This window comes from Capricornis sumatraensis, chromosome 17, assembly GCF_032405125.1.
Source record: "Capricornis sumatraensis isolate serow.1 chromosome 17, serow.2, whole genome shotgun sequence".
In the NCBI taxonomy this organism is placed as follows: Eukaryota; Metazoa; Chordata; class Mammalia; order Artiodactyla; family Bovidae; genus Capricornis; species Capricornis sumatraensis.
The window spans coordinates 25,420,895-25,436,659 of NC_091085.1; the positions used below are offsets into that span (position 1 = coordinate 25,420,895).

The 15,765-nt window shown below is 45.3% G+C and overlaps 1 protein-coding gene across 1 annotated transcript in view; it reads left to right on the top strand.

Annotated features, from left to right (window-relative positions):
• Positions 1–207: 207 nt before the first annotated feature.
• Positions 208–15,765, top strand: part of SETD7 (SET domain containing 7, histone lysine methyltransferase) — a 50,306-nt gene continuing 34,748 nt past the window's right edge. The window contains exons 1-2 of the mRNA XM_068989486.1: positions 208–295; positions 9,636–9,765. Coding sequence (XP_068845587.1) covers positions 256–295; positions 9,636–9,765 — 170 coding nt within the window. The 5' untranslated portion in view covers positions 208–255. The remainder of the gene's footprint in view (positions 296–9,635; positions 9,766–15,765) is intronic.

Consider the following 15,765-nt stretch of genomic DNA (forward strand, 5'->3'; position numbering starts at 1 on the left):
CGGCACCCCGGAGCCTGGGAGGCAAGGGGGCCAGTGGGCGAAGGGAGGAGGGACGGCTGCCGACGGAGCAGCTTAAGGCCAAGGAATTGAAAGGGCTGTAGGGGGAGGCAGTGCGAGCCAGCCCCGACTGCTCCTCCTCTTCCTCCTCCTCCAAACTCGCAGGGTTCAGCCCCAGCGCTCGCTCAGCCGCCGCGAGCACCCGGAGGGACGCGAGGCAGCCGCGCGGCCCCGAGCTGGGCAGGGTCCCCAGCCGCCATGGATAGCGACGACGAGATGGTGGAGGAGGCGGTGGAAGGTACAGGCATCTCTGTGGGGCCCCGGGAGGAGGCGCCGGAGGGGGCACGGGACGCGGAAGGAGTGGCGGGCTGCGACCGGCGCGGCTGCGGGCCCCCAGCGGCCGCCACTGTCCCCTACGCGGGTGGCCGGGTTCGCGCAGGGGCCGGACGGCCACGGCCACGCCACCGGGAACGCGCACTGAGCGGCGGGGCGCAGGCCGGGAACCGGGCTCAGCTGGGCCGGGGTCCCCGGGGGGGTCAGGAGAGGGGCACGGCTGCTCCGTCCTGCCCGGCCGCCGCCTGCATCCGCCCTCGGAGTTACAAAACCTGCCCGGCACTCCGGCCTTCCCCTTTTCGGGGATGGGGGATGGAGGTGCGCAGGAGGACAGACCCCCCCGGGCCCCCTCCCCCGCCGCCGCTGGCGATCTCGGCGGAGCAATCCTGAGCCCCTCGCCCGGCGCCAGCCCTTTCGTTCGGCTTGCCGCTGCGATCCGCGGTGACCGCGGTCGCGTCCGGGTCCGTCCCCCGGCGCAGCGCACAGGGCTGGACCAGGCACGTGGCAGCCGCGGCTCGGGCGGTCGCTCCTCCGAAAAGATGAAATCATTGCAGGGCCGGGGACAAGGCTCCGGACCCGGGGCTTGAACGCACGCCGACCTGGCCTCCGCTGCCCCGGAGCGCACTCGGCCACACCGCCCCTCCCGCTTCCTGCTTCCCCGGCGGCTGCCGCCGCCGCCACGCTGTGCAGGCGCCCCGAAAGCCCGGACCCAAATTGCTGGGTGACACTTAACTTTCTGAATTCCATGCAGTTGGCTGTGGGTGATATCACCGCCTCTGTGTCGTGTTTCTCCGCCCCTTCGCTTCCAGCGCCCCTCCCCCGACTTTTCTCGCCACTTTGTTTTGCTGAGTTTCTCCACCTCTTTTTCTTTTTTTTTTTTGGCTAGTTCTAAAAAAACGAGGTGGGGACGTTATACAATCTAGTTGTTTGTATCCTGAGACGTTATGATTTTGTAACAGTGAATACTGGAAAATACACGTTAGCGTTATTTATTTCCATGATTCTACCCTGGACGGTACGTCGTGATGTTTTGCAGTGTTGCGTGGTATTATTCCAGAATATTTTAACCAAACAGCTAAGTAAACATTTTTTAGCTTTTGGTTGAATCTGCTTTCTATCTAATTTGTATAAACAAGTTCTTAGAAATGGTAAAGAAAAACAAAGTGACAAGGCTTACAGACTCATGAGAATGCAGTTACTGCTACTTTGGGAGGAAAAAAAATCAATTTTTATATCAACATAATTGACTCCGTTTGCAATGTTCCCAAGGTCTTAGGGAGAGACTAAGTTGGATAATATTTTTGAATTCTCTAAAAGCTGTCTTCATGTAAGTGTTGAAACTTCTTATTTCTTTATCGTGCTTCAAGGAGTGTTGGTTTTGTTTTAAATTCACAATGCCCTGAACTATTTCTCTCTAAGTAAAGCCAATGCTGGAACTTCCTGAGGCCCAAAGACGTTGATTGGTAATCTTCTTTAAATTATTGACTATGTATGCCTTCATGTTATGAAAGATAATTGAAAATTGCTACTCTCATATTGTTAGGACTTGCTCTCATTCTTCAAAGTTTACTTAGACTCCTAAAAATAATGCAAACCCTTGATCACAGGCAGTGCTCCCAAGGTTAAACTACCTTACCCTTTGAAGCTGTTTGGAAACCTAAGACTCAGTTGTCCACAGTCCCAGGCTCCTTGCAGAATGTGAACAAGCCGCTTTAGAAATACATCGATGCTTTTGAGATTGCTCAATGGGTGGAAGCAGAGAAACTTCTTTATATAAGCAAGGAAGTTTCTGTTATATAGAATGTGGGGGTATGTTAATAGACATTATATCCAAAGTCAGAATATACTTGAGAAGGGTCACTATTTAATACTTATGCTGGCACAACTGGCTTAAACCTTGAATGTCTGGAGCAATCCAGGACACATGGTTACTCAGTAATACCAACAGTAAACAAAGTAACGCAGAGTCTTTAAGTCCTTAGAGGCACACAAGGCTCCGACTCACACAGTGTCTAGAGCATGCATGTGTATAAGTAGGCTTTTTTCCAGCCATTCCTGGCCTTTTAAAGTGCTGTCTGTAATAGTGTCAAGATCTAACGCACGCACGGGGGACTGGTAAAAGGCTAGTCTGAGCATCTTGGTGTTGAAGAACCAGCTAACCTACCTCTGTCCATATACAGAGCGTGTGTTCTCTGTAATTTCGTTGTCTTAGCTATCATTCTTGCTGTAATTATTTAGTTCTTACCATGTGCAGGCTCTGTGCTAAGTGTTTCACACACATATTATGCATTTAGTCTCATGATGTGGGTACTCATACTGTCCTAATTTTACAGAGGAGGAAACTGAGGCTTAGAGGAGTTAAGAACTGATCCAAGGACCCTCAGCCATGCAGGGGACAGGCTGGGACCCCAGAACCCTGCTCCACCATACTACATTGTCTCCCGTGTGTGTGTGTGTGTGTGTGTGTGTGTGTGTGTGTGAATTGCTCAGTCATGTCTGACTCTTGGCAACCCCACGGACTGTAGCCTGCCAGGCTCCTCTGTCCATGGAATTCTCCAGGCAAGAATACCGGAGTGGATTGCCATTCGCTTCCTCAGATAGTCTTCCTCCCCCCTTCTTATTTTTTATTTCTTAATGAGCCAGTCGCATAGAGGAAACAGTTGGTAGCTGAGTTTGAAAGCAACAGTTAAATGTTGTGTCAGTGTCCTTCTTTATCAGTGTCACTCTTTAGAGACTGGTTCTGAAAGAGTTCAGTGACTTTCAGAAAAAAATATATTTGGGGAAAGAGAATTCAACTTATAGCCTCTGCCAGCGACATCCTTTTTCTTCCTCCTTGGAAATTTACTCTGGGGAAGAAACTGGTCTCTTCAGGACTTAAGTTTGAGTGTTGATTGTCGTATCTTTTAGTTGCCTCACTATTAGGGTGGAACTGCAGCTTAGGCGGAGTTCTAAGCTCTGGTGGAGGAATCCCTGAGGGCAGGTGGGTGGAGGGGAGGGAGTTTCTGTTTATGATGTTGGCTGTGCTTCCTTGGGAAGGCTGCCCTGGGCCTCAGCAGGCCTGCAAACATCACCTGAGCTCCCGCTGTGGGTTTTATTCATTTATATTATTATTATTTTAAAGGTTTTCTTTGCTGCACTGCACAGCATGTGGGATCTTAGTTCCTACAAGGGATCGAATCCATGCCCTTGGCATTGGAAGCGCAGAGTCTCAACCACTGGACGGCCAAGGAAGTCCCCTTGCTGTGTTTTTTTTCCTTTGAGGTTCATTGGTTCAGCGAAGGGTGATGTTTAGCTTTGGGAATAGATTTTTTTTTATTACATCTATTTCTTTGCCTGCCAGTAGACACAAAGATGAATACAAGGTGGTCCCTAATGTAATTTGAAATAAATACATCATATCTAATCAGATGAGTGATGGTGGTTGAGAGCAAGTGGGAATTGCATGCAGCTTGTGGAAGTAGCTGGGGAAGGAATTCCCTGAAGAGCTGGTGTGGAATTGAGTCCAGCTGAAAGAAGCACTTTGTGAGAAAAAAAGAGGTGTGGAATGAAACAACAATTCACAGGGAAAAAGAAAACAAATGACCAACAAGCATTTGAAAAGAAACAACTTCACGAAATAAATACAAATGCAAATGCTGAGATAAAGGTTTTCTCTAATTAGGTTGGCAAAATTCAATAAGACTAGTATCATCCTGCAAAGAAGGGGACTTATGTATGATTCATTAGTATCATCAAGGAATTTCAGCTAATCAAATGTTAACCCAGGTGCACCAAAACAAAAAAGGAAAAGAAAAAAGAGAGGGGGAGAGTGGAATTATTGCAGGCACATTCAGAGACGAACCACTGGCTTCTACTATAACAGAGGGTCGAGGAGGAGAACAGTGGAGGGTAACACAGGAATGGAGTCTTGTCACAGGCCCAGACCGTGAACTGTCCTAGGGGCTCTTCAGAGCTCAGAGTGGAAGGATGGGCGCTCTGCTCTGGGAGGATGAACAGGCAGTGGGGAGCAGGTGAAGCGATCATCTAGAAGGCTCTTTGAAGTAGCAGTTATGAGGGCAGGAAAAATCAGACAGTCCTGGAAGCATGAAGGAGACATGGAGGAAGCAAAAAAGGGGAAAGAGCAGCGTCACTAGAACGAAGAAGCCAGAATGAAAACAAGAATCTCCGTGTCTCACTGCCCCAGTCCCCTCAAATAGTAAGAGGATTTTTTTCCCCTTAAAATATATTTATTTTTAATTGATTGATGATTGCCTTACAATATTGGTTTGATTTCTGCCATACATCAAAATGAATTAGCCATAGGTGTACACATATCCCTTCCATCTTAAACCTCCCCCCCACCTCCCACCCTTTCGCACCCCTCTAGGTCATGACAGAGCCCAGGTTTGAGTTCCCTGAGTCATACAGCGAATTTCTATTTGCTCTCTATCTTACATATGTTAATGTACATGCTTCCATGCTGTGTGTGTGCTTAGTCACTCAGTCCTGTCTGATTGTTTTCGACCCCATGAACTTGTAGCCTGCCATGGAATTCTCCAGGCAAGAATATTGCAGTGGGTTGCCATGCCCTCTTTCAGGGGATCTTCCCGATCCAGGGATTGAACCCAGGTCTTCCACATTGCTGGTGGATTCTTTACTGTCTGAGCCACCATGGGAAGTCCCATGCTTCCATGCTGCTCTCTCAAATATTAAGAGTATTTTTAACTGTCCTCCTAATCACTTATCCTACCTGTCTCTAACAAGACTGCTGATGCTCTGAACTTAGGAAGAATACAGGCGAGGTGTTCTGGTAACACCCTTTGTATGTGGGCCTCACATTAAAACTATGACCCTCACAACTAATACCTGAGCTCTTGCAAAGGACGACTTTCAAAAATCAAATTGTGTTTTTAACCACAAGCATAAGTGCTTCATCATGAAGGCACATTCTGGCACTAAACAGAATAAGTTTGCCTTTTTAATGATTATTACCTGTTTAAAAATAATTCTGTTCTACAAAACCAACAATGCATGTAAGGGTCTCTGGTTCTGAGAGGAACACACACACATACACTCTCTCTCTCACACACACACACACACATACACACTCAGATCTCCTGTGAGAAAGCCTGCGGCTGTAAGCAGCACAGTGTCTGATCCAGAGGGAATTTCCTCTGCTGAGAGGAACCATCACTGCATAAAATACAGCCCTCGCTCTCATCAGGTTCAGGAAAAAAACTCTGAGGGAACCCGAGGGGAAAAAAAAATTGAACTTCTGTCTGTTCAGTAGATAATGATCTTGAGAGCAAAGTGAAAAAGTAGATTTGTGAGACGGTTTCTTTTTTTCCCCTTTCTCTAACTTCTGTCAATATTTGAACACCGTGCTGCAGACAGATATACAACACAAGAGCTGGGGCTGCTCTCGCAACACACAGCTGTCGTTCAAGCGAGTTTTCCTTGTTTGGGTCTGGCCCTCAACCTCTGTTGAGTGGGAACTGGCCTGGAAGGCTGTCGGCTGACTTGGCGCATTGCACAGGCTGACCCCGATCCGACCAGGCAGGACTAGTGTTGCTTTGCGTTGGGTGACACGTGGAAGAGACAGGCATTTGCCATCAGGATATGCTGGTGCTGTGAGAACTCTCTTAACTCTGAAGGCCTCTTCCATTTCTCTGCCTGGGACCTGAGATCACCTCTCTTTAGAGGTCACCACTTCTGCCATTGGCAGGAAAGGATACCCTGCCAGTTTGCTCTTATCCCAGGATTGAAAGAGTGGGGGAAGGAGTTCTTAGCATCCATTAGCTCCTTCAGGGTAGCTGTTAATGTGCTTCTTGGGCAATAAGATGACTTTCTCATCTGTAAGACTGGAATTCAAGGGATGGTTGTGAGGTTTAATTTAGATAATAGGAAATTACATAACTCAGTGCCTGATGCATAGTAGGTATACAGATTTTTTTTCATCTCTGTGTTTCAGTCTCCCTCTCCGTTGAATTGACTTACTGGCAAGATAAATAGTACATGATCTAATTGTCCAAATGGCTTTGGAACAAGAGTTGTACCAGAAGCTCCTGTAGCACTAGTTGGTAGGAGATGTGAGGTCATAGCAACCCAGCCTCTTCTCTTCCTGACATTTCTTTTCTTGGAAAGTCTCTTAACTGTTATTGTTTTGGTTGTGGGTGTTGTTTTAAACATAAAGTTCTGCTGCCAGAAACACCACCCCAGGCTATTAAATATTCAGGATGGAAGTCTTGAATGATCATAAGCCGTATTAACTTTTAGCTCCTTTTCATTGATCCTGGTCATTGATCACATCCTGGTCATTGATCACATCGTCCTGCTTTTGGAAGGATGAGGAGAGAACAGACAAGCCAACCACGGGACCCTGCTGTAATCTGATAGAAGGCGATTTCAGAGATTTCTCGCAGCACGAGCACGCAACCTGAACAGCTTTGGAAAGGCTTCTTCCTAGACACGTGGTATCACCAGAAAAATGGCCATCATTCAGCAGCCCCTCTGTTCCTTTCTCCCTAGAGACTAAGAAGGCGATGGGACTTCTCTCCACTGGCCTGCACAGAGGCAAGCATCCTTCATGGAGCGTGGTTGATGTTACCGCTTTCATCTCAGTAGGATTCAGGACTGTCCCTCAGGTGTTTTTATTGCGTTCTGTGATGCTTCCAATTTTCTCTAATATCTAAATGCCACTGCTGAGGGTACACCTGCAATGTTTTGCTCAGAAATAGGACAGGACCATTGCAACTGAGGAAAAGTGGAAATGAATTTACATTGTGTTTTTTTTTCCCCTTAGTGTTCATATTTATCATAATACTTCTCTTGATCCAAAGTAGAATAGGGACTTCCACAGTGGTCCAGTGACTCTGTGTTCCCAACACAAGGGGCCCAGTTTTGATCCTTGGTCAGGAAACTATTACTAGATCCCACATGCTACAGCTAAGACCTGGCATGGCCAAATAAATTTTTTAAATATATTAAAAAAAAAAAAAAACGAGGCAGAATCACTAATTTCATCAAACATTAGTTTTATAATGTCTGAAATATGTGACCTGTTTTATATGGAGAAAGCATTTTCAACAAATTAGTAGGTACTTCAATATAAGGCTAAAATGGTTATTCTGATATTTATACCTAAATCAAAAGTGGGGTGCTACATTCGTAGGAATGCTAACAGCTAAATTTAATTTGATCTGAGCAACATTTCATTAAAAAAAGCTTTTAACTACACACTGAGTGGGTTTTTTTATGAAAAAAGAAAAAGATTTAATTTATTTCAATGAGAAAAATGTCATCAGTAGATATTTAGAAAATAATTGTCCAAATTATATCATATGATTCAAGTGTCATTGAATCATGTCACATACAGTTTTTGGTTTTTGAGCAAGGAAGCAAATGTGGCCTGGTTCCCTCCTAATCATTAACCTCCTGGCCCTTGGTGAAAAAAAAAAATGTGTTAAGAGAAAAGGATCCTTATTGATTGTGATTTATTTAAATAGCCATGTTTTCTTGTGATATATTCTAGGTAATTCATTCTATACAGAATGAGATATAGCAATAAAACCGTCTTTGTTCATTTGTATTTTATGTTTATGTAATCAATAACACAAATAAACAGGTTTTTCTGTTCTTCATAGGAGTGCTTGCTTACTATCCCTTCTAAGGGATGATATTCTTTTATCACTTTAAAAGAAATTATTTTAGGAGAATAAAGCATTCATTGTGGTGTTATGGTCTGTGTTCCTTTTTTTTTTTTTAATGTCTGTGAGCCATCTGGAAGCCATATTTATGTGTTTAATGTCCTTGCATTGCACAGTATTTAATTATTTTATACCTTTTCATCCATGACTCAGGTCATTAACCCAGGAAAAAGTCAGCAGATTAACTGCTGCCTTTATTTTCAACCCACCTCTGCAAAATTAGCTCAGCAAAATGACTGGGGAGACACCAAGGAGGTGACTCCTGGGTTTTGTGAAATATGTGAATAATAATAAGAAACCTAAATGTTGACTGGAAACATAAATGTTAAAATATACCAGTTGGTGACGCGAGAAGAACCAGCAATTTAAAGATCACAGTGTAATCATGGCTACCGATGTTCAAAATCACTGCCTAAATGGTCATGTGGATACTTCTGGCTACATTTAAAGCACAAACCCTCTGAACCCAATGGGCAGAAGGTATATGACAAGGTTATTACTGAACATTGAAAGCTGAAAGATTTTTATAAGGTAAAGCAGTAGGTTCAATGTTAAGCTTAAGTTCAAGCTTAGAAGGACTCTGAGTTTGTGTGTTTCTACAATGAGGTGCTAACGTTAGGGCAGTTGTAGAAACTAAGTGGGTCGAGCTCTTGTTGTCAGAAGGTAACAAAGAACAGGGGGGTTTTCAGAGGGTGCTTGGCCAGCAGAGCTCCACATCAGACCGTATCAGTTCAGTTCAGTCACTCAGTCATGTCTGACTCTTTGTGACCCCGTGAACTGCAGCAAGCCAGGCCTCCCTGTCCATCACCAACTCCTGGAGTCCACCCAAACCCATGTCTACTGAGTCGGTGATGCCATCCAGCCATCTCATCCTCTGTCGTCCCCTTCTCCTCCTGCCCCCAATCCCTCCCAGCATCAGGGTCTTCTCCAATGAGTCAGCTCTTCACATCAGGTGGCCAGAGTATCGGAGTTTCAGCTTCAACATCAGTCCTTCCAATGAACACCCAGGACTGATCTCCCTTAGGATGGACTGGTTGGATCTCCTTGCAGTCCAAGGGACTCTCAAGAGTCTTTTCCACAGCTCAAAAGCATCAATTCTTCTGCGCTCAGCTTTCTTTATGGTCCAACTGTCACATCCATACATGACCACTGGAAAAACCATAGCCATATAATGATGTATAAAATTGTATTGTGCTTGGTTCTAGAATCACATCACACATGTGCCATCTCAACCACATTTCGGTTAAGCATGACCATTCAGGGGCATTAATTCCAAACCTGAGGAGTACCATGCGGTTTGGTACTGAATCAATTGAAACTCACACTGCAGATGTTATTACTGAGAATAACTTTCAGTCCCTAGTGAAATATGAGTGTGGTTTGGGTTCTTATTCTTACATGTGTCTAAGGTGCTCTATCGTGGACCCGTCCTTTTGAAAGAGTATCTGACTGGAATTGATGGTGCTGATGCAGGCAGAGAAAGCTTGGCATTCGCCCTTCCCTGAGCAAGGAAGGGACCCCCAGGCTGCTCAGGGCACTTCCTGGCAGCGTCTAAGCACAGACCTGAGGGTGGGGGAGCATGGAAGATGTTAAGGTTTGCCTCGTGTTTCCCTTTCCCAGGGCACCTGGACGACGATGGATTGCCGCACGGCTTCTGCACAGTCACCTACTCCTCCACGGACAGATTTGAGGGCAACTTCATTCACGGAGAAAAGAATGGACGGGGCAAGTTCTTCTTCTTTGATGGCAGGTAGCACTCACGGTTTGGTTTTGTTTCGTTTTGGGGGTAGGAGGTAGGTACCAAACGATTTGGAAGAATGATATGAATGAGAGGATTTCAGTATTTTAGTACAATGTATAGAAAAGGTCAGGGTAAGCCCAACATGCATGTACTGCTTTGGGGCCCAGGGAATTCAGCCCCTGTTACAGAACTCAAGTGGCCTGCACACAGTGAAGCCAGTCTGCTGACACCAGGTGGTGGAGAAGGAAAGTATTTTGTGCAGGGCACCAAGCAAGCAGCCCAGGGCACCTAGTGCTGCCTGTTACACTCCTGCACGGGTTTCAGGAAAGCATTTTTAAAGACAAGGTAAGGCCGGGGTATCCAAGGATATGTAATGAGCTTGTGTACAATTCTCTGATTGACGGTGAGGTAACGGGCAGTGTCACGGGGGTTAGCTTTACCAACCCAGAGGCGCCAGTAAGTCTGGGGGCTACTCGCTCATGGTCATCAAGGGGTCCATTTCTTCCATTTGGTGAGGGATTTAGCATCTGTAAGTCAACTTGGGAAATGTGCATCAGTACTGTTATCCAGGTACTTCAGAGGGGAGCTACCGCAGAGGATATGGGGGAGGGGTCTGTCCCGGGAAGATCCCATACGGTCCTGCTTGGTTACCCCCCCCACCATGGCTATGGCCTGAGACTCAGCTCTGCCATCATCACCTCCGAGGGTGCACTTGTCAAAGACACCCTCTGCCGTGCCAGATTCAGGGGCCCTCATCTTAAACAGGTTGGTGGGTCTTTGATGGATTTCACCTGTTTGTTCAGGTAATGCGTCTCCATAAAGTTACACAAGTGGGGATCGTTCTTCGTTAGGGACCAGTGTGTGCCATCCCAGTAGTGACTGACCCACGCTCTTTCTCGAGTGCAGTGCACACTTCCTCCGTTACATTCAGCCCATTCTCAGATATCATGGTCCAGTTTCTTGATTTCCTGAAAGAAGCTTCACCCAACCCATTGTTCCTGCAGCTTCATCATTTTCTCAGTGTATTCTCTCTCCTCCTGAGATTAGTCAAGAGAATATTTAGCAGAGGTCCTCAAAGCCCCGTCATTATGGTTCACGCAGTAAGACGCGAGAACATAGGCAGGGCCAGCTCCAGGCCCAATGTTGTAAACGCCTGTCTTTGGGGTGACTAGACACTGCGTGTGATACCTTAATGCTGACGTTGTAATAGTGTTTCCTATGTTCTCCCTCTAGTTAAAATATTTTTCTCCGCAGGATTCTTTCACTTTGCTTTCACCTCCTGTATGAGAACACCATGAAGCAGAAGCTCGTCACCCTCTTGAGATAGGTGGGAATAGCTAGGGCTAGTCTCTTTCGAAAGAGATGGGTTACACAGGCCCAGCTTGCCAGTAGTGACTTTTAAGCCGTGCCATCTTCAGAAATGAGGAGTGGCTGGGTGAGTTTCTCCAGCAATTAGAGGAATTCAGAGGCACGGAAGAACCGGCTCTTTTCATACCACTTGACTGAGTAATACAGAAATGGATTTTTTTTGACTGCATGTGGGATCTTAGTTCCCTGAACAGGGATCCAACCCACGTCCCCCTGAGTGGAAGCTCAGAGTCCTAACCACTGGACTTCCAGGGAAGACCCCAGAAGTGGATTTAGCGAAAGCAGATTATAGAATTCTGTGGGACAAGACGCTGAAAGCTCAGCTTTGTACACCAGTGCTAAATCAAATCTTGGAGACAGAGTTTTGGGTGAACTAGAAAAGAGTAGCTTTATTGCTTTGCCAGACAGAGGGGAACACAGCGGGCTAATGCCCTCAAAACCAAGTGTCCCAGCTTGGGGAAGACAGTGACAAGTTTTATCTTAATTGTTCAAATAGGGCGTGACCAACTCATAGATTTTCTTCTGATGGGTTGGCGGTGAGATAAGTAGGAGTCCATATGGTCAGCCTTCAGGTCCAACTGGTCTGGGGTCTACATTGCTGGTGGGCAGCATACTGTCATTAATCGCTAACTTCTCCCACCTGGAGGGGGTTTCAGTCTCTGCAGAATGGCTCAAAGATATTGTCTGTCACCTGTATCTGTTGATGGGAAAATAGGACTTTGCCCCAAGGCTGCTCTGGACTGTTTCTCCCTGGTCTTGCATCCCCTCCCTTCCCTAGTTAACAACTGCTTGAATCTGCCCCTTGAAACTCAGGGGAGGTCATGGAGGCTGAAGGAAGGTTATTGTCTGTAATCAAAGAAATGGGAGCTCAGAAAGGTCTTCTGCCCAGGAGCCCCACAGGGTCCTGCTCAGTATCAGACATAGCACCACTTGCTAAATTCTTGACATTGGTAATAAGCTGAAGCTTCCACAAACCTTGAAATTCCTTCAGGAGAGAAATTGTCTAAGCTGATAGCTGAAGGGTGATCATAGACACTGGCTTGTGACCCAGCCGCATCCCATCCCTTTTCTGTATGTGGAGTGAGTTGCTTTTTTTAAAAAAATATTAATACGTCCTCAGGCTCTCAATTATCTCAAATAAGGAGGGGTGAAGAAAGCAATAAAAGCCTCAGAGAACTTTTGTAAACTTTTAACTCCAACCTTCTCTTCCCCATTGTCCCCAGCCCCACACTCAACCTCATTTTAGCAGAAACTGGCTTCCAAACTGTTCATGTTCATCAGTATTCTCCTTCCTTTTTTCTGCCCTGGTGGATACTCAAAGCCTGTAGTGGCCTCTTACTGGATTTGGTATCAGTGCTTTTCTCTCTCACAACCCCTTTAAGCCATCCAGAGGGAGAATTTTCCTGCCTTGTTTCCACAGAGTTTATTTATAACTCTCTTTTGGAAAGTGTCACTGTTTACCTCATGCAGTTATGCTTTTATTCATTCAACAAATATATATTTATATGAATGTCTTATTTCCAAGGACTTCCCTGGCAGTCCAGGAGTTAAGTCTCCTCACTTCCAGTGCAGGGGGTGCAGCTTCAATCCCTAGCTGGGGACTGAGATGCCACAAGCAACAAGCGCAGCCAAAAATGAGCCTTATTTCCCCTACAGAAGTGAGGTTTCCTTGAGGGCAAAATCTGTATCTGTTTCATCTTCTATGCTTAATCGCACTTTCTGTTAGTTTGGTACTAGGAAAAAAGTTCTTGCTGAATGAGAATAGGAGATGAAAAAGAGGGTAGAATTCTCATACACATAGACACACACACACAAGTATTTAAAGAATGCTTTAAATCTCTTACTTTAAAGGTCATACCTAATTAATTGATTGACTCTGGGAAAACAGTCCAGCAGGTTTGGTTGAATTTAGTGTTGGTTGTGGGCTTGCTTTGGGCTTCCCAGGTGGCTCAGTGGTAAAGAATCCACCTGCCAGCACAGGAGACTTGGGTTTGATCCCAGGGGATCTACTTGACAATGGCAACCTGCTTCAGTATTTTTGCCTGGAGAATTCCATGGACAGAAGAGCTTGATGGGCTAGAGTCTGTGGGGTCACAAAGAGTCTGACATGACAGAGTGACTGAGCACATGGGCTTGCTCTGTACTCAAGAGTTAGGCTAAGTTTCCCAGCCAGTGTGCCAGGAATGAGGCCTGGGGTGCTGAGTGGGACCTTGAGACTTCCAGATGCATCCCTCCTTCTGTCAAGCTAGTCACGTCCAGCTCTGACCAGCTTCATGCAGTTCCTCCAGTGTGCCTTACTAGTGCAGTGATCTGCCTGTGGGTCCAGACCAGGGCAAACTGGAGCACCAGCTAAGGCTGAAGCATTAGGTCAGTAACTATCTCAGAAATTCACTTTTTTCTTTTTTTCTTTTGGGGGCACAAGTCACTGATTTTTATACCTACCACTCAAACACCTGAAGAGACTTAGGTCCAATGGGAGACTCAAAGAATGATGGTATTAGCAAGGACCTGGAAAGCTCACCCTTGTTAGCCTTGCGCACGTGGCAGGTAATCCCTTGAGGGGAGAAGGTCAGTCTCACTGCCTTTGTGACATGGGATAAAGTCATGTGGTGACAGGTTCTCAAAAGGTCATAATCAACCTTCTTTCTTAAGCCCAATAATGATCATGTTGGGAGACATCTATTAGAAGGATGTGTGAAAGAACAGATTTATGGTCACGGTGGGGGAGGGAAAAGGTGGGGTGACTTGAGAGAGTAGTCCCGCAACATATGTTACCGTATGTGAAGTGGACAGTCAAGGGGAATTTGCTGTATGATCCAGGGAACTGAAAGCTGGTGCAATGTGATGACTTGGAGCGGGCGATGGGGAGAGAGGTGGGAGGGTGCTTTAGGAGACAGGCTGGAGGGGTGTATGTATGCCTATGACTGATTCATGTTAATGTATGGCGGATACCATCCCAATACTGTAATAATAGAGTAATTATTCTCCAGTTAAAACTAAAATTAGAAAAGAATTTGTGGAAAAATTAGTGAGTCTTATGACTGAAATAAAATGCTATGTAATCTATTAGATCTAATGGAGAGGTGCAGGAAGTGGTCATAAAGAAGTCGGTTTCTACCTGGAGCAGCACCTTAGTTTACATTGCTTTATTAATTATTCTCCCTATTACTTCTTCCAATTTTGGGGGATCTGATGTATTGAGTAAAATAAAATGGGCATTCAAGGTTTTTTACTAGCAGTCAGGAGGCTTTAGTCTGGAAAAATTCCTCCAAAAAGGGTGAAATTAAGGTTTGGAAATAACCGTTGAGGAAACAAAAGGTTTCTGATAAAGTTTTTTAAAGTTGTGCAAACCTGTAGTACTAGCTTATGTTCCCATCAAAGGCTTTGTTTGCAGTTACAGGAGCCTGTGTTTGGAAAATTCCAGAGTAGTGACAGAAGACTTAGCTTGATGCATTTTTAATCTTATATAAAACCTGAACCTGGGTGTATGATTTTTTTTAACTTGAGGCATGATTCATATACAAAAATCTGTACATGTTTAACGTACACAACTTGAATTTGGCATAGTCTGCACCCATGAAACCATCACCACAATCTGTGCCATAGACTGGGTGTGTGATTTATGAGACGGTTTCAAACAAATAAAAACTTATACCAAGAAAGGTCTGGAATCAGTTTTTCCCGTTACACAGAATATGATAAATCTGAATAAGAATTTTAAATATGCAGATTGCCGGGAAAGATGGCCTGGAAGAATAGAAGCAGAATATTTTATTTTGATTTTAAATTACATAGATAGCAAATACTAGGTGGAAAAAAGAACTTCAAGAAATACAGAAATGTAAAAAGTGAATATCCTCAGTTGCTTCAGTCATGTTGACCCTGTGGACTGTAGCCTGCCAGGCTCCTCTGCCCATGGGAATTCCCAGGCAAGAATACTGGAGTGGGTTATCATTCCCTTTTCCAGGGAATCTTCCCAACCCAGGGATTGAACCCAGGTCTACTACATTGCAGGCAGATTCTTTACCATCTGAGACATCAGAAACTAGCTATCTGAATCAGTATAAATAGCCAACATGTACATTTTTACTGCTGTCTTAGCTTCAGAGGCTTCAGAATTGTTGCCAGTTTTGAGGTCTTAACAAACAGTTGACCTGTCTTTTCTTAAGTTAAATCTGGCTTATTATGTCAGAAACCTAAAGTCTGACCAACCAGATAGTTTATCCCACAAATGAGGAATGAATGAGAAAACTGACCTGATTTTTTAAACTGTCTTTTCAAGCAGCTGTTGTTTTCCAGTCTGCCCCTCCCGCCCCCACCCCCGCCCCAGCCTTTTTTATTTTTATTTTTGGCCACATCATGCTACTTGCAGAATCTTAGTTCCCTGACCAGGGATTAAACTCAAGCCCCACCATGAAAGCGCCAAGTCCTAAACCACTGGGCTACCAAGCAGGTCCCCATTTTCCCCCCTTTCTAATGGAAAGAAGAGGATTGTCCTAAGATTAGGTAATTGGGACTCCCTAAGCAACTTCACTTTCACTTTTCACTTTAATGCATTGGAGAAGGAAATGGCAACCCACTCCAGTCTTCTTGCCTGGAGAATCCCAGGGATGGGGGAGCCTGGTGGGCTGCCGTCCATTG